The 19,188-nt window shown below is 43.1% G+C and overlaps 2 protein-coding genes across 4 annotated transcripts in view; one reads left to right on the top strand and one right to left on the bottom strand.

Moving 5' to 3' along the window:
• Positions 1 to 210: 210 nt before the first annotated feature.
• On the top strand, positions 211 to 8,899 carry GJA10 (gap junction protein alpha 10). Its single transcript, XM_066180525.1, has 2 exons — positions 211 to 1,566; positions 8,861 to 8,899. The coding sequence occupies exons 1-2, from the start codon at positions 211 to 213 to the stop codon at positions 8,897 to 8,899; spliced, it is 1,395 nt and encodes a 464-aa protein (XP_066036622.1).
• Positions 8,900 to 15,216: 6,317 nt separating this feature from the next.
• BACH2 (BTB domain and CNC homolog 2) overlaps positions 15,217 to 19,188 on the bottom strand; it is a 184,241-nt gene continuing 180,269 nt past the window's right edge. For all 3 annotated transcript variants that reach the window (XM_066179550.1, XM_066179551.1, XM_066179552.1), the window contains one exon: positions 15,217 to 18,246. In XM_066179550.1, the coding sequence (XP_066035647.1) occupies positions 17,767 to 18,246 (480 nt within the window). In that variant the 3' untranslated portion in view covers positions 15,217 to 17,766. The remainder of the gene's footprint in view (positions 18,247 to 19,188) is intronic.

Genomic DNA, 19,188 nt, shown 5'->3' with positions numbered 1-19,188 from the left:
TTTGAAGACCCAGCAAGTAGAAAACAATGATGAATTTCTAAGAGCTCTCCAGCTACCAGAAGAATGTATCTGAAACACATTTATTAAAATTTAAACAAACAAACAAATGACAACAACAAAAAATAAACTAAAAATGGCCATATCCAAAAGAAATCCATCATTGCATGAAAATAATTCTTTGGTTTTTTTTCCAGAAATGAACTTCTGACCATGGGGGACTGGAACTTGTTGGGCAGCATCCTTGAAGAAGTGCACATCCACTCCACCATAGTTGGCAAAATCTGGCTCACAATCCTGTTCATATTCCGGATGCTGGTGCTGGGAGTGGCTGCTGAAGATGTCTGGGATGACGAGCAGTCCGAGTTCATCTGCAACACAGAGCAACCTGGCTGCAATAATATCTGTTACGACAAAGCCTTCCCCATCTCTTTGATCAGATACTGGGTACTGCAGATCATATTTGTCTCCTCCCCATCCTTGGTGTACATGGGCCATGCGCTCTACAGGTTAAGGGCGCTGGAGAAAGAGCGACAGAACAGGAAAGCCCAGCTGCGGGCTCAGCTCGAGGACCTGGAGCCCATGCTCGAGGAGCACAGGAGAGTGGAGAGAGAACTGCGTAAGCTGGAGGAACAGAAGAAAGTGAATAAGGCACCCCTGAGAGGGTCCCTGCTGCGCACCTATGTCCTACATATCCTGACCCGCTCGGTGGTCGAAGTGGGCTTTATGATAGGTCAGTATCTTTTATACGGGTTTCACATGTCTCCCCTTTACAAATGCACTCGGCCCCCTTGCCCTAACACGGTGGATTGTTTTGTGTCCCGACCCACAGAGAAGACCATCTTTATGGTTTTCATGAACAGCATCGCCGCAGTCTCCCTCTTCCTCAACATCCTCGAAATCGCCCACCTGGGCGTCAAGAAGATCCAGAAGAGCCTGTGCGGGCAGCCGCAGTGGCCGGCGGGGCCCTCCGAGGAGGACCCCAGCCTGTACAACTCCAAGAAGAGCTCGGTGGTTCCTCCGCCGCCCTGCCTGGCCAGCAACGCGTCCCCGCCGCGCCCCGCGCCCGCGCCGCTCCCGCCGCCGCCGCCCGCGCCCGCCGCGCCCGGGCCGCCGCCGGCCCGGCAGCACCGCGGGCAGCTCCGGGGCACGCCGCCGCCGCGCCGCCGGCACCACGGACAGCACCAGCCGCCCTCCTCCAGCAGCGAGGAGGCGCCGCGGGCCGCCCCGGCGGGCGGCGGGGCGGGGGCGGCGGGGGCGGCCGCCGCCGCTCGCCGGGCGCCCCGCAGGCACAGCCGGGTGAGCGCCTGCCGGGATCTGGATGAGGAGCGCGGCGACTCCCCGGACAGCGGGCACTGCCCGGGCACCCGCAAGTCCAGCTTCCTTTCCCGCGTCCTCACCGGGAGCCGGGCGGGCAGCGACAGCGAGAGCACCGCCTCCCGCGGCGGCTCCGGCCCCGGCCTCGGCCTCGGTCCCGGCTCCGGCTCCGGCTCCGGCTCGGAGGGGAAGCGCCGCGAGGAGGGCGCGCCCAGCCCGCCGCCCGCAGCCTCGGGACGCCGCGTGTCCATGGCAAGTAGCGCCCGGGACAGCCCGCGGGAGGGGGGCGGCGGGGGGCCTCGGCACCCTGTGCCGGCCCCGGGGAGGAGGGGGAGAGCCAGGGGGCAGAACGGCTCGGGCAGGACTTCCAACACAGCCCCAGCGCCTCGCGGCCTCCCGGACAAAGCCAAACTCCCAAACGCTCGGCCTCCTTCTGCCGTCAAAGCAGGAACACCAGGGAATTACTGAGCCCCGAGGAGCTCTAAGTCACCGAATCTCAGCTTCTTTATACTCATTCCATCATCCCAATCAACTTGACGAGGATTGTCCCAGGGAAAACAACTTCAGCTCCAGCCACTGTAAGAAAGGGAAGCTTTGAATGCATTAAGTTCAATGACACAACTTCTCTCAGTTTCAGGTTTGTCCCACAGGTGACCTCCAAGTTGAATACTTGTTCAATGAATAAATCAAAAGATCTACATGTAAAAACACCCACCAAATAATTGCAATGCCAGAGCGGACTACAGATTTTCTTTTTCAGCAGCTCTTCCTTTTCTTTGGCCACATTCTCTAGGCTTGCTTACAGTCGTAACGTTGATAAGATATAGTGCTCACATTCAAGAATCAAAAAGGCTTTCTTAAAAGTGATTTGAATTCTGGTTGCCTCAGATCACAGGTTTTGTTCTTTCAGAGCATAGAGGCACCTTTACAATTGCTTGCAGTAGCAAGCCCATACATACCTTTTTATAGGGCATGCAATAAACAAGATTACTTCACACAATGCTCAAAGTCATAGATTCTGCTCTTTTTTTTTTTGTTTGTTCTTCCTAAGCACACCCCCTCCTTTTTTTTTCCCCTATATGCAAAACAAAAATTACCTAACCAACCAATCAACCAACTTCAAATCTTTTGTGGTAAGAAACACAAGGCACCATTACATCGCTCATCCAAAAACTGTGTGTTCCAGTTTTCATGGGGTTATAGTTCCTACAATAAGCCTGCCAGCGTAAACCATATTAAATTGTCACTTAGGAACAATTTAATCACTTTCCACTTCAATCTTTCTAAAACAGGGAGAGGGCCTAGAGCCTCATCTGTTGATCATCTGAGTTTTGATACTCAGATAGAAGGCTCTTTAAAAAGGTGAAATGCAGAAAGTTATTCAAAGCAAGACAGAATTTCAGTAGCACTCTGTTGAGAACTCACAGAAGTTGCTTGGCAGCTTTTCCTGTGTCATAACAACGATTCTACCTTCCAGGGGAGATCTTCAGAGAAATATAGTCAGTTTGCAAAACAATGTCATTACTCTCGAAAGTAACACTCTTCCAGCATGCTGTCTGTGGAGATCATTATGTATAGGACTTGTGCTAGCATTTTAAAATGTGGCTGATGTAGGTGTGCTTCCTGGTGCTTCCTGCTCACAGCATGCAATATTTAAAAGTTCATGTACTTCTTAAAACAATTGAGGCAAGGTTTTGGCAAACACACTTTATTCTGGCACTGCTGCAGCATTTTTATGAATACTGATTTCAATACACAAATATGCTGGTGCATCATAAATATGTTGAACCTGGGCATTAAAGCTTGACTAGTCTTCCAGTCTGTGTTCCTCAATTCCTATACTAATTATTTAATTTGGTCAGGGGGACTCAGCTTTGGTTTGATTTGTTTTGATTTCCAAAAGACAATAATCATGTATCAGTGATAGAATCATAGAATGATTTGGGTTGGAAGGGATTTTAAAGATCATCTAGTTTCAACCCTCCCCCTGTCAGAGGACACCTTCCACTAGACCAGGTTTCCCAAAGCCCCATCAAGCCTGGCCTTGAGCACTTCAGGGATGGGGCATGCACAAATTCTCTGGGCAACCAGTTCCAGCACCTCACCACCCTCACAGTAAAGAATTTCTTCCTACTGAACCCACTCGCTTTCAGTTTAAAGCCATTTCCCCTTGTCCTATCACTACATGCCCTTGCTAACAGTTCTCTTGTAGGCTCCCTTTTACTTATTGGAAGGCCACTATTAGGTCACCTCGGAGCCTTCTCCAGGCTGAACAACCCCAATTCTCCCATCCTTTCCTCATAGGAGAGGTAATGTTTAGATAAAAGAAAAGTGTGTATGATTAGATTCAAAATGTATTGATCATATTTTTAAAAAAGTACTTAAAAGTAATTATATTTTAAAAATTCCAAACAAAGCATACAAAAACTTTACCTACTGCCATCCCTGATTAAGAATGACTTGCAACAGTAATGCAGAGAAAGCACAGACACTTTTAATATAACAGTGAATCCACATGCACATACTCTAAAGAGCCAAAATACAGTCTTTTCTAACCTGAGTGTTACTAATTTAAGCTGGGTAGTATAACAGCAGAATTGATGCTAATCTTCAATTTTCCTTGATAACTTTCCCAGACTATCATCTTTATTTCTGGTTCAAGTTTTTCTTTTTCTCCTCATCCACACCATTCTGCCAGAATTTGTCTGTAGCATTCTTTGTATTAAGTTCAAGGAGAGAGGAGTATCAACTCAACATTAAAAACATCACTTTCTACAGCTCAGTAACCATTCTAACAACCTCCAACCAAATACATACTCATGTTCTGTGCAAAGACAGCAGGACAGCTGCAGCTGCCCACAAACGCCATAGTTTCCTTCCCAGCTGAAAGAAAACCTCAACATTTCACAAAATCCATACATCTGATACTGCAAGAGTCTTCAGACAAGTCAACTGCACTCTGAGTTGCGGCATTGAAAGCACCGAGCAAGTCTAATGGTACAGTTTATGGATGCTTGATCTTCAATCAGTGATGAGCTTTTTTCTGACCAATATTATCAACACCATTTCCACCCCAAAACTGAATCTCTAACAAGCAAATGATAATCATTAGGGACAAATAAATGTTTTAAAAGTTACCTCTTGTTATGCATTGCACCCTCTGGATCGAACTATGAAGACCAGGTGGTGGATAGTAATTGGCTGGGTCATATAATGGGATTCTTTTTCATAAGTACAAAACTGCATCTTTCAAAGAGAACAGGAAGTTTGTCTCAGGACTTCCTCTTTGGAGGAAAGGTTACTTTGGACCCTTAGGAGAGAATGCATTTAATTCTTCACTGAAAACCCCTATGAAACAGCGCAGTAGAATATTGAATACAAAATGCATGTTTGGCTGTCAGGATTCCTCAACTTTTCCAGACTTCAGTTCAAACCAGACCAGCTCTATATATGAAAGAAGAAATGCCCTTCCCATTGGTAGGAGTTATACGGACCAACCATATTTGGCCACAATTCAAACTAGGAGGCTGTTTAAAACTTCATTATCTAGAATTGGTGGAGATGAAGTGCCATTTAATCATTTCACATCCAACTGCAGCATAAACCCCTGACAAAATATTTACATTGCAAATGTTTAGTTTTAAGCCCAAACCATTCACTCTTCATGTTCTGTTCCATTTCTTTCATGTGGCATTATCCTAAGTTAATCATTATTCAGATCAGGAAGCAAAAGTGAGAGAGACAGAAAACCTAAAAACTTATTTGACTAAAGATCCATTGGGAAAAAAATAACTTCTTTTGAACCACTGCTGGACAAGCTTTACGTTTATTAGATTCTGAGGACAGACCACCAAAACTGGACCTTCAAGCACATAGCAAAGCAAAGGTGGAGAATCGATGCATGACATGAGGGTTATTTCCAACTGATTTCATTCCACCTAAACACAATGGCAAGAGCATTGCTGACTCTATCGATGAGCTAATCTCAATATAATGTTACAAATCTCTACACTGACAGGGGAATCCAGAAACTGTGTGCAGCTGAAGTCAGACTATCTGCAAGTCTCCAAAACCTTGGTCCTGAGGACCACAGTCAGCATGCTTTGAAGTGACAAAAAACGGATTTTTCACTGAGAACTGTATACAAGCTAATAATTTCCAAGTCTCACTCAGAGCATATGTCTTAGAGAATAAACAGTATTTTATCTTCTAAGAGTTATGGGTACACACATAGTTCTGCCCTAAGGTTTGCATCTCTCACCGCAGTTTGACTTTTATTTAAAGGGAGATACAGCTGTGGAGCGAAAGGGCATCTTCTGCATGGTCCCAGACTGCCAGACTCCCTTAGGAGAAGCAGACCTTAGATGGCAGCTTTTCACACACAACTGCATGAAAAGAGCTTCACTGAATTTAGTATATCCATAATCATAGCTAACAGCCAGCAGGTGGATCCACAAAGGTGTGTAGGAATTATGCTGCTGTCAACAGGACTCTGCACATGAATGATGTGAGAAAAAAACCTCATAATTTGCACCAGTAAGGGTCTTAACTGGTGGATAACACATGCTTAAGCTTGATGAGATTAATAGACTGATGCAGTCAAAGATCAGTATATAATGAGTAAAGATACAACTTGTGCTCTCTTGAAAATAGGCAGGGTCAGGAATTACAGACCAGAACAGGCATTGGTCTGTATGGTTCTGAATGGTTCTTGGAGCATTTCACTGAGGGGTATTGTCTCACAGCCTCTGCATGCAGAACTATGTCAAGCCATTAGGACCATTCAGTAACTCTCTTCTTATTTTTGGGGGCATGAGAAACTGATCTGAGCACTCCAAATGACCAATTAGAGAAGACAACAGCTTTACTTCCAAAGGCACTCTTTGCCAGAATTAAGCAGTCTTCCTCCTCACCCATTTCCTACAAGGCAGGGAACGACTGTAGAATAATCAGAAAGCTCAGCTGAGATGACCAGCCTGAGGTTCCATCTTCAGAGTGTCACAATATCTTCCCAATTCAATAGCTGAATGCAGGCATTCCTACAAAAGCTGGAGGCTGGCTGGTGTTTCATTGCTAGCTGCATTTGAAGTCTTTGCTAGCCGTGTTTCTCGCCTTTGTAAAGCAGAGGAATCCAGTTCCATGTTACATGAGCAGGATGTCCAGCATCAGTTCTTTTGGGTCTTTATCGAGATGATAGTTTTCTAAAGAATTCTATGGTGTGCTCTAAAACCCAGGTGCTTTAATTTGGTTAACTGCGATTGGGAATATTTACACTGGATTGGCTACTCTCTTCACAAAGAGACCAACTTTCAGATGATTTGGAACTAATTATCATATTTGCAACCCATGCCTAAACCTGTAATAAAAGAACTACTGTGCTCATGTTCTTGCTAGAGTATTCATGGGTATTCCAAGAAGATGGGGGGCTTGACATTATCTAATGTTTGTGTTTCTTCTTGAAGCCATGCTAAGTTCCTAAATCAAAAAACAAAGCTGGAAATCGTTAGAAGACATATAATGATCTTAGCAACCTAAATTACTAGATCTTCTTAAAGAATTAGGCATTTTAGGCACTCTAGATTTTTGTTTTTTCAAGAAGTGCTGCATCTTCCCCATCCTCTCCTCCAGAGCACCCTGTGATTTCGCAGTGTCATTTTTCTACGTCTGCATTTTTGGCTACAATGTAACCAATGTATCTTTAAAACCAAGGCTCCCTTCTCATGGGAATGAAGGGAATAAAATTGACAATGAAGCAGGTGGTGACACTGATAGTCTCAGATTGCAGAAATAGTCTGAGATAGTGCTGCTGATTTTATTCTTTTGCAGAAAAGAAAGTCTCTGGGGTTGAAATCTTGGTTCTGTCAAAGTTGTGAAAATTTTACAGTTCACTAGGTTCGGTTTCCCTCATTGCACTGCTCTTTTATTCCTCCACGCTGTCCAATTTTTTTCCTGTTTCTCAATTCTCCATTCAGCTTTGAGCCTCTTACCCACTGGGAAAACATTCCATAGTGAGCAGGATAGGGAAGAGAAGGCTGCAGTTCAGCATGAGTGCTTGCCATCTTCTTCAGAACAGGGCGTATTTACTCAACCTTTCAACAACGTGGGAGGAATAAATACCCACTCATTTAACTAGCTGCTCACCTGCTCTTTCTTCTGGGGTTGCAACAGTTTGATAAGAGTGAATGTATATTGAAATAACAAACCTGATAACCACGGAGGATTTATTTATACAGCTGGGCCCCACCAGGAAAATCTACAGGTGGAGTAAGGGACTGGCAAAACCCTGTGTTCCTCTAGGATTTTTGAGAATCCTTAAAGGTATTCACATTTACATCTGCTGGCAACTACTGCTGGTTTTGGACAGTTTTTTCAGTGTAAACATCTCTTTAAAAAATAAATAAATCCCACAGTACTTGTATTTTATTCTGCCCTGGAGCACTCAGAAGAAATTTGTGGTGACGACAGCATGTGTACCAATTATGCGGTAAAAGCCACTTGGCCACCCAAAGGTAACTGTTCACCACTTGCACAAACACAGATAAACTCTGGGTGTCAGCAGCAGTTAAACACTAATTAACCCTTATGAGGATTTGTGCAGCAACAAACAAGTAAGCTGGATTTTAGAAAGTGGAACTTGTTTAATTGAGTCCACCTTTGTAAGGTTTTAAAGAATTCAAAAATATACAAACCCCCTTACTAGGTACAGGAAGAGCTACTAGGGTGGCTTCACTGATTTCAAACAAATTACTATATCACAGAATTATAGAATCAGAATGGTTTGGGTTTAAAAGGACATTAAAAATCATCTAGTGCCAACCCCCACACCCACGGGCAGGGACACCTTCCACAAGACCATGTTGCTCAAAGTTCCATCCAATTTGGCCTTGAGCACTTCCAGGGAGGGGGCATGCACAAGTTCTCTGGGCAACCAGTTCCAGTGCCTCATCACCCTCACAGTAAAGAATTTCTTCCTACCTAATCTAAACTTACTCTCTTTCCGTTTAAAGCCATTACCCTTTGTCCTGTCACTATGCCCTTGCTAACAGTCTCTCTACAACTTTGCTGTAAGTCCTCTTTAGGTACTGGAAAGTGCTATAAGGTCTCCCTGAAGCCTTTTTCAGGCTGAATGACCCTAACTAACCCTCTCTTCACAGGATAGGTGTCCCAGTCCCGCTGACCATCCTCATGGCCCTCTTCTGGACTTACTCCAGCAGGTCCATGACATTCTTATATTGGGGTCCCAGAGCTGGATGCAGCACTCCAGGTGAGGTCTCAGAGGAGCCGAGTAGAGAGGGAGAATCACCTTCCTCAACCTGCTGGTCACACCAATGCATTCATGTATTTATTTTGATTTAAAATCAAGATGTTTCCCCTCTTCCCACCCTCCTCTTAGCCTTGAACAAAGCCCTACAAGGTAAGTATGTTGTTAGCTAAACACCAGATTCCCTTAACTATGCATGTGCTGGGGTTAATTACTATGACAGCATTTCCTTTTCTACTTTAAGCCAAGTCAGTTTCGTGCTTTCTTTCTCTTGTTATCTTTCAGAGCATGCTCCTAGAACTATCATCCATCATGAAAAAGTAAGGACATTCTAAGGAAAAGAAATAAACTAAAGGACTGAGCACAAACTGCCTTCAGCAGAGATGAAAAGCAGATTTTCTGTCATTATGTTCACCTCTCCCACTGCTACAATGCTAAATTCGTAACACAGTTTAAAAAAACAAATACTTTGTTCCTCCATTTCATGCCAATCCCAGCTGTACTGTACTCTGACTGCTGGTATTAATGGGTAGCTCACTCCACGACTCAAGATTTCTCTCACGTAGACTGAGCTGGATCTTGTCAGTGTGTGTTGCCACTGCAGAAACAGCCTTGTGTCTTTGGGGAGCGTTCTGGGATGTACAACTTGTTGTGCATGCTAGTGGTGTTCATATCAGAAACCAGCCGGATCCACACAACTTCAAGGTAGCGTAAGACCCAAGGCACCGACAAGAAAGGAGTAGTTTGATTTGAAAGTAACCTGGAAGGCTACGTGGCCCCTATCTCTCCAGACTTCAGCAGCTGATGAATAAAAAGACAGAGGGAACACTCATGGAATCTGAAAGGACAGAAAATTAAAGAGAGAAAAAACAAGCTGAAGAATATCTGCTGCTTGTCTGCCTGTGCTAATGCAATCCCAAAACTCTGATAGAGCCTTTCCATGCTAATGTAGCCTTCTCGTAGCTAATGCTTTTGAATTCAGAATTGAAACTAAGTGATATCAGACAATTTACTTGAAGTGCAACTTTCCAGTTTGCTGTTTGAGAAGATCACGTCGTGGTCATGAAAATCTTATTTGCTTCATTCACAGTCTCATTAATTCATACAGAAGGACCAAAAGACAAGCAAAGCCAAAAAGCTGATTTGAGTTTGCTAGTACAGCCTAGCTTTGGAGGGTTGGCTTTCTGGGTTGTATGCAGCCCAAGGAAGCAGCCCAAGAAAGCAGCTCTTCCACTGGTTTACCTGGAAAATAAAGCACCTTTTCCTGACTGTCCCTGATTCTGTTTCTGGCCACATACTTTCAGCTGCTTTTATTTGTCAAGCTTATCACAGTTCACATTTACTATCACCTGAGCAGGGAGCAAGGCTTGGAACAAGTTTGTTTGCTATGCAGCTTTCCCTAAGCATAAAAATCCTCCATGACTTGACATCTCTAAAGCAAGGCTAGCAGAAAGCAGGACTGCAGGAAAATATGTCAAGTATAAAGATTGCGGCGTTTTGGTTTTTTTCAAGAACACATGATTTACATTCATATTCTGCCTCACTCAAAACTTGAAGTGGTGACCATTAAATGCCAGCAGCAACTGAGGGATGGAGAAACAGCTTTGTTAACATACTTTCTCTACATCCACGTTGTGTAGACATAGTGGATGCAACAGCTTCTGACAGATTTGATGGCGTGCGAAGCCTTCTTCATACATGCTCAACAGGAAGATTTGGAAAACTGAGTAATGCAACTGGAAAGTAACATTTGATTTTTCTTCCATGAGAATTTTGATTGAAACATAGCAGGCAACTTTCACCTCTGCAGATGGAGGAGAATGCAGCTTGCATCTCTAAGGTTGGTGGCCAAGGGAACACGATCTACAGTCTTCCATCTGGTGATAAAAAAGCCTGGGGAACTCCCTTTAGCAGCCTGCCCTCCTCCCCACCCCACAGAGTATTATCCCAGCAAGTGTGTGGGCTAAGGTAGGACAACTGGTTATGCCATTCTCCCCTGTCTGGGTCTCCTCCTGCCAAGCTGCTGAGCAGGCTCCCAGCTTGCACCCAACACGAGGAGAGAGGTGGTTGATGTGGGACTGCCACAGCACAAACACTTCCCCACTAGACCCCATGTCCTGCTTGTGGTAAACAGCACCTAAAGCTGTTGTAATTTCTTTCCTTTCTGGCTTTCCTGTTAATGGTCCATGGCACAAGTTTCCTCTTCCAGAAAGGAATACTACAGAGATTTTTCAGCTATGTTTTGTTTCTACAGAAACCTCTTCTCAGTTTCTCTAGGTTTTCCTTAAAGGGGAAAAAAACCTGAGCCTCTTCCCTTACCTTCCAAAAAGTACACTGGCACTTGGAAGACCAAAACAAAGACTGAGCAGAATTGCCTTAAGTCATGCACTAGGGGAATGGGTATAGATACAGCTTATTTCATCTTCCAAAAAAACTTATTTCATGTTTTCATCTTCCAAAAAAACTTATTTCATGTTTGCAATGGAATACCCTGGGCAGTTCCTGCAGATCAAAGGTAACCGAATCCCTGGATCAAAGACTACTGGTGAATTAGTAGCTGGACCACGTGAGTAGAAGTCTCTTCATCAGTCCAGAGATTCACCTGGCAATAACAACCACATTCAACCCACCCTCCTGTAGCTCACCTACAACCCACGAGTTAACTGAGCCCTGCAACATCGATTTGAGTCAAGATGAGATGATTTACAATACATAATGATATGTCTTTATTTCATCAACAGAAATGGTGTCTAGACAAAATTCAGTTAACACTAGCAATTCAAATGAATGAAAAGGGTTGGGTGGTTTTTTTTCATTTTTGTTTTTTTGCACAATACTGTATTTACAATGAGTAAATGACATTTTAAATTCATTAGTTCATAGCAATGCTTTCTTCCAAAAAGGTAAAAATTCTTAGTAACAGAGAGTAAGCATCAACAGCCACCTCATTTATTTATACAATAAAAATCACAAGAAACCACAGTCACCTAGAAAAAAAAATAAAGACAAGCTTAAGAACTAGTACAATAAAATGATGCATTGAATTAAGTTACATTAATCGCATAGAATTTGTGTAAAAAGTATGTAGAAAAAACACCTGATGTAACCTGTTACAGTCATTGACCAGTTATGAGAGGTACAGAGGGTTATACAGGTAGATATGTGTGAAAACTGTCCATACTGTTTGACCTGGGGAGGAAGAGAAGAGGGGTTGCACCCCCTTGCATACACTGATAAAACCCTGTTTTGAATATGGCCTCTGAAGTTTGTAAGGCATATATAAGAGGTGCACTTGTAACCAACTGGTTCTGGAACAAACTCCTAGGGCATCCCCACCCTTGAAATCAAAGGTGATGCTTGCAACTTTCAGTAAACAACCACGCACCGAATATCACCGAAGTGTTTAGTATCACTCCTGCTAGTCTGAGGGATCCAGAGAACTTCAGGCAGAGCAAACGCAGCAGTGAGAACAGGACTGGAACCATGCACGTTTCTCTCACATCACAGATGCAGGGTACCACTGGCCTGGGCAGGGGCTGCCAGCCACAACCCCCAGCACGGGGCAGCTGCTCCCTCCTCTGCCCATTTCCCAGAGTCTGGGCTCCTCTGGCTGCAGGGATGAGCCCATCGTCGACTGCAGACCTCGCCTGGCTCCCTCCAAAGCGGGGGGAGGGGGGGGTCATTTGGGTTCGTAGCCTGGGACCATCTCTGCTTCTAAGCAATCAATGAAATCAAACACTGCCAGTTCCCATTTCTATTTTGGGATGCTAGTTTCTTTCTGCATGCCTTTAATTAGCCAAAAGGGACAACACTGGCACTGCACGAACCACACAGTGACTTTGACTTATAGCAAGGGCTCTGCCCACCGTCACTTAAGTTTGTACAACAACAGGAGTAATCTAACTGGCTTTTTAGCAGTTGTTTGGTTGGGGTTGGTTTAAGCTTATAAAAAGATATTTTTAGCATTCCTTCCTGCCAAAAAGTGATTTTGTTTGCAAAAATGGCAATATTATCCATGTAATACCTTAAAATGCTTATCAATAATTGACTTCATATAAATAATACCTATCTTGGTGGAGTGTAGGAAAATACTGTACACTTAGTCTTTGCAAGTAATGCCATTTAAATTTTGAGAGTAAAGGGAATAATTATTCTACAGACCACCAACAATAGATCTTTTAAATATACACACAGTATTTGAACATATGCATATACACATATATTGTATTCTACAGCATCAGACCTGATGCCTGTGTCATAAAATACTCCAGGGAGTATTATAAATATACATATATGTATTATAAACAGGAAAATACACAAACACACACTCTGACTAGAATTACAGATGTATGTATACATACATACATACACGTATTTTATATACGGATGCAAAATTAACTTGGACTGTGTTGGCAGAGACAAAACTGAAATGAAGTCAAAATCTGTTGAGAAAAATTTTAACAGGAAATTCTTTATGTTAATAGTTTGAGTTTCACCTCATTTCTGATAAAAATAAAACTGCTCCATACTTAGCAGATCCCCTCCTTATGCAAAGCCGCTGCTCATACTGAGCTAAAACTTCTCAAGGCAGCCCTAAAATAGAGACTTTTAAAATGCTGTAGCCATGGGCTACAACATCCACCCAGAGGTACCTTCAAAAGCATCTCAGAGCTGGGAAAAAAAAAGGTGGAAGCAGCACTCCTTGTAGCAATGGTAGAGGATGTGAAGTGGAGCAAAATGTGAGCCTGTGGAGAGCTGGCAGATGTCCACTCCGTCTCACTGCAAAATTCACTACGGGTCTCCTATTCTGCGAACGCACCCCTTGCTCTCTCTTCACCACCACAGCAGTGGATGACAAGACACAGGTGAGGATGTGGTGTTGATTCTGGAATGGCAATGCTTCACCATGCTTTCTCCTAGTGGATCAGTTTTCATTTTATTACAGGATTATAGTGATTCCAGCATGCAGATTTGTTTTATTTACTAGGCAATCATGAAGTCACGTATTAAAAAAATTAACTATACATCTAGGCATTTTAACTTCTATTTAAGCACTCTTTAGGATACAGACATGATGAAGTGTCGCACTCCAGATTAACAACCACAGTATCAGCATTAATCATTTCTCTGGCAGGAGTTAATCCACTTAGCAAAGTTACGTATCTCGTTCCCACTCTCCTTTTTAAAGAGAAGTAGCAGTTAGCATACTAATCACTGTGGCTTGCTTTTGCAGCACATTTTACTTCCTTGGGAAAAAAATAATACAGGGATTAGATCCAAAAATATAGTGCATCTTAAAAGCAGCATATACCCTTAGAAAGACATTTAATAAATTACTTGTACAATATATAAAATAATAGTTTTATACTGCAGCATCAAACTCTTGACGCCTGAGTCATCACGTTAGAAAGTCAGTGATATAAATACTGGGATCTCCTGATAACACAGTCAACATTTTTTGCCTTTGTTTTGCTTGTTTTCTGTTTTGTTTTCACTTTTTTTTTTTTAAATTTATTTTTCACTACCTTTTTGTTCCAGAATCAGCTTGCAATGAGCTTTAATTGTGTTCAAGGCACCCCCAGAGAACGCAGAGAAACAAACACATTATATAGTGTAGTACTCACCTGACAAAGCATAACAAGCCTAAATGAAATGAGGTTTCCTGGCAATACAAGTATAGCAATGGCAGAAGAAAAGGAGGACTAGATACAGACTGGACAGAGCTCCAAGGACTCACATGCCCATGGGAGCAGAGCAGTGCTCATCGGGGAGATGGAGTCTCACCATGCCATTCCCAAGCAACGCCCAGCAGGAGAGAAGCTGCATGAATCCTCTTTGACAAATGCAAAGAGATTCTTAAGATCACAGTGACCACTGGCCAAACTCCTAGAATTCTGCAGTCAGATTTATTTTTTTTTTTGTCTTTCCAATGATATTTTGTGGTCATTTGGTTTGACCTTGTGAGACAAGAACGGTTGGGTATGTAAACTGATGTCCAGGTCTGAAACTAATTCTCCCAGTATCTTCCTTTCACGTTAGCCCAGTAACTGCTTTGAAAGCCACATGGTTCAAAATAGCAAAAAAACCTCAAAACAAAATAGAAACAAAAAACAACCACCACCACCACCACCAAAAAAACCCCACTGAAAAACCATGATACATGTAAATATAGGAAGCAATGACATAAAATCAGCCACTTCTAATGGGAAAGAATGAAATCAAACATCCAGAAAAGCTTGCAGGGGAGGGAAAGAGAGAGACGAGAGAAAGGTTGAGGAAGAGACACTTATTTGAGCAGTGGTTTTAAATATCAGTTCCCAAGGTAGAGGAAATCAAGAGACCCAGCACCAGTATGAGGCCAGGTCAAACCTAAGAGCTGCAGCGCAATGGGTTGTGTGGGTGGGTTTTTTAAACCGTTGGAATGAGGTCAAGAGTACCAGTTGCACATGAGTTGTTAGTAGAGTAAATCTTCATGTCAGGAAGCAAGTTAAAACTTGGTTTTATACTCATAAAACATTCTATCTATTCATATATATAGGAGGTCACTTAAAAATAAAAAAGGCAACAGAAAAACATATTTAAAATACTGTGTCAGTTGACCCTTCCCTCCCGCCCACTCCCAACCCCGCCCCCCCCCCCGAAGTAGCTATGACTCTATAATGTGATTCACATTTAGTTTTAAATTCTAGCTTTCACCATGGTCTCATAGAAACAAAACTTCTCTGCGAAGCACAGAACTGCTTTGCAACGTCAACAAATTCAAATGAAAACCAAATCCCACCTCCCCACCAAAGAGTTTCTCAGTGAAGTTACCTGCAAAGGATGGTTGGGAGGGGGTTCAGATATTTTTAGGTTAAGCTCTTTTAAAAAGAAAGGACAACTCCTCCCCCTTTTTCAACCGTGTGAACTGGGAGTTTATGGCATTTGTATATTTTTGAACATTTAAAGGTAAGGATTTTGTACAGTAATGATTAATACTTAAACATAAATATTCTCCTACATTATATACTAGTATTTCTTTGTACATGCGGGGAAAAAAAGTATTTTCAACAAACATGGCACATGCTATATGCATTTCCTCCTCAGCAGCTTGGCTACAATTACAATAGTTTGCATGAGGAGGATAAAAGCAAGACTTTGTGGCGAGTGGGCGACAGTCCATGAGCACAGTCTGAAGATGGAAGAAAGTGGAGAGAGGGAGCTGATTCCTTCTCCAGGGTTCAAGATGCTGATCTACTTGAGTGCCTCAAAAAACCACCAGCACACACCTCTAGTGTAAACGTTAGCACAGAAGACCACATTATCACTTAGTGCTTCTGAGAAGCTGCTTCCCCACACTTCTTTTTTTTTTTTTTTTTAACAGGTGTGAACAGCTGGTCATTTTTTTTTCAGTGAGAACAAACAATATCAGCCAATAAAGCACATGACAGTTGTCGTCGATAAAGCCACACAACCTGGCACACGTAGGGCAAAGAACCACAAAATAAAAACTCAGTACACTTAGAACAGTAATAATTATTAAAAAAGCATTAGGAGGTTGTTCTTCTGTCTACACTGTACATACAGATGTTATGCTTGGAAAGCTGCTGTCTCACACAGTCATAACATGAGTCAACATTAAGATACAAGTCCAATAGTTACAACTAAGCCAATTCACTGAGTAGTCTCCTTTGAGACAGCGCTCTTTTAGCTGCAGTTTGTGCTGAGGGCAATGCTGCAGGATGAGAGGATCCTGGAACAAAACAATTTGATGGGTAAGTGACCAAATTGGGTGTTGGCAAATGTATGTTTTGCTCTTAGAGGATACAGTGCTAGCTGGACTTCCGCAAGGAAGCCAAGGTCAACAACTAGGGGTGTGATCCTGTAACTCTGCCTACCTAGGCAGGGTCACTGACTTCACCAGACCCACCTCTGCAACTTGCGCCTGGTGGGGAGAACAGGTAATGTCTGAGGACAGCTGAGGTCAGGCTCAGGGGACTAGCCGGAGCAGCATTTGCTTCCATGAGTAAAGGATGCAGAGTGGGGCTGGAGAAAAAGCCCCCAAGTATATTGATGTGATCTCTGTTTGCTTTACTTCGTGGAACATTTGATGAATTGATCCAGTTGTCAAATACACTTTTCTCTAAAGAGTGAAATATACTTTCCCCTATAAGACTCCAAAAGCATCATTAACAGCACTTAAACTTGGTTTGTGAAACAGAAAGAAGTCTAAATATAAAAATAATTCAAGCAGATTCTCTTTACAAATTGTATAGTGAATTCAGTATTTGGCAAGACCATTTTTACTACATAATGAGCTCCTGAGTGTTTGTCTATTAGATAAAAATTTTCTATTTCCTTTAAGCCATAAAGCAAAGAAAACCGTATACTCAAGTTATTCTGAAGTCATGACTTCATTTATGAAAAGAGGTTTGACCAGAAACTCAGTGCAAGTGGCAAAGTTGACCATTACTGTACAGTATCTGCAAGAAAATAAAATAACTCCACATTGCTCAAGTGGCACGAAATGGCTGTGCCAAAAAAATTGTCTATAATAAAATCTCAAATAAGTTTCTGACATTAAAGTTTTATAAATAAGTACAAATTGAATGCTATTGCTGAACTGCGAACTGAGGAAAAAAATTATCGTGTAACAAGTTACCAAACTAGTTCTAGCATCAAAGACAAAAAGGAATGTTGGAACTTGTTTGTACAATAGAAATGAAAGCTTCCAGTTTGTAGGATGAGAAAAATTGAGGCATGCAGGGACTCTTGCATATGGATATATATATTTTATATATATTATATATAATATGTACAGTTTAGCTATAAAACTTTGATGTGTAAAGAAGCTGTCTTCAATGAAAAATTGAACATTCAGAGGAAATTCCTGAGTTAGGGTTTTGTGACATGGGCCACTGAGAAAAAAGCTGCGGTTGGGTCCTCAGAGGTGTTATGTCCATCCCTGTTAAGATTGAAATCAACATACAAAAACAGACAGTGTTGCCACTGCTTCGTTCCCTGCCTGAGCAAGGGATAGCACCATTGTGAAGAGAACTCCTGCTTGTAGAGAGGAGGGAATACTTAAAAACAGTATTGCTGCTAAGACCACTGTAGTGTGCACCAAATACGTTCTTCTAGACAACAAATGAACACTGCCACTGGCTGACTGAAGAACACCTGACCAGGTGTAACGTTAAGGTTACGAGTCACTAGGTGTAATCTTTCCTAGGTTGTTCATCTGTTGTACATTTATCAGTCATTTCCTGACAGAAGTCTACCGTGACCGTTTGGCTGCTCTGCTCTGGTGGAAGCTCTCTCTCGGGGTAAGTACCTGCGTCGGCTCCATCCAATCCCGTGCCAGCCGAACAATTCTCCGAGATGTTGTTGGGCAGCCAGGGTGCTCCCAGCTGCACTGAGCCTTGCTCCGAGCAGCACTGCATGCTCTCCCCGACGCACTGGGAGGTCACCAGGCTCTGCTCCACACCAGCTGGGGCGGGGCTGATGGTGGTGACTGGCTGTAGATCCATGGGTCTGAGAACAGGGCAGTATCGGTGGAGAGCTTGGATCTGTTCCGGGCTCTGCATGTCTCTACACACTTCTTGGGAAAGACACGAGAAGTTATCTAACAATTCTCCCATGCTCGCTTTCAGCTGGTTCCTTTCTGAGAGCAACTTCTCTTTCTCACACACCTGGAAAAGAAAGAAGGTATCTTAGGCTGAGGAAGGGTCATCCACTGCCTGGTCACTTTGGGCACATGTGCAGCAGTACCCAAGAACACCAACATGTCACACCTGTTTTCATATGGTCGGAGGAAAAGTCACAAGGACAACAAGTATTTGACCACCACGCTCTGTGTGGACAGTAGTTTGGGAAACATCTGGAGAAAAACATTTGAACTGGAAGAGGACAGAATCCCGAGTTATTCCCACAGAACTGTTCCCTTTATAAAGTAAAGGCTGCCTGACAGATGATAGAAAAGAACTCTGAATAAAATATTTTGAGGGAGAAATGCCATTTCCCATCTAATAAGCAAGAAAACCGGTTAATTCCTGTAGTGAGAATAAGCTGCTGATGTTCGGTTCAGCCTTGAACTGTCAGGTTGGCTGCTTAGGCTGGGTGCACCCCTGGAGCTCCATTACAACCGAGAGAGGTGATTTTATTCAGAAGAGAGGATCTAAGTGTGTTCTGTGGCCAGCACCATGGCTTGTTTTCTTACATTCTGGGGCTTAATGGTTTGGTCCTGATCTAATACAGGTAGTTTCATGAACCCAGCCTAGGGTTTTACCTCTAAAAAATGGTGTTGACTGAGTGTCGAGTGACTGTGATGGTCCTGTGTCTCCTTCTGTCTCAGGCAGGTGGGCATACAGCTCGAGAGAGTAGATGAGATTTTGTAGAGTACCAGAACTATTTCCAGAGCTGAGCTGGCCCCAAAAGCAGCGCAGCCACGTATCTCACCTAGTAACACTGCTAAACCCAAGATGTCTCAGCATCTGAGGTGTGAAAGCTCCACAACTCAGATAATCCAACTATGGGTGGTTGTTGACAGCTGATAGTATTGCCCCGGGTCCAGAGCCCACACTGGAGGCATACAGCTGTGTGAATGCAAAAGAGAGCTGTGCACATGAAAAGAA

This window comes from Chamaea fasciata, unplaced genomic scaffold, assembly GCF_029207755.1.
Source record: "Chamaea fasciata isolate MVZ Bird 193981 ecotype frontalis unplaced genomic scaffold, bChaFas1.0.hap1 SCAF_3, whole genome shotgun sequence".
NCBI lineage: Eukaryota > Metazoa > Chordata > Aves > Passeriformes > Sylviidae > Chamaea > Chamaea fasciata.
Note: the sequence above shows the minus strand (reverse complement) of the source record. Positions and strands in the feature narration are given on the sequence as shown.

Coding starts and splice junctions, on each gene's coding strand:
- GJA10 (XM_066180525.1), top strand. CDS start 211: ATGGGGGACTGGAACTTGTTGGGCAGCATCCTTGAAGAAGTGCACATC. Junction 1,567..8,860: donor CGGGACGCCGCGTGTCCATG/GCAAGTAGCGCC, acceptor GTTATCTTTCAG/AGCATGCTCCTAGAACTATC.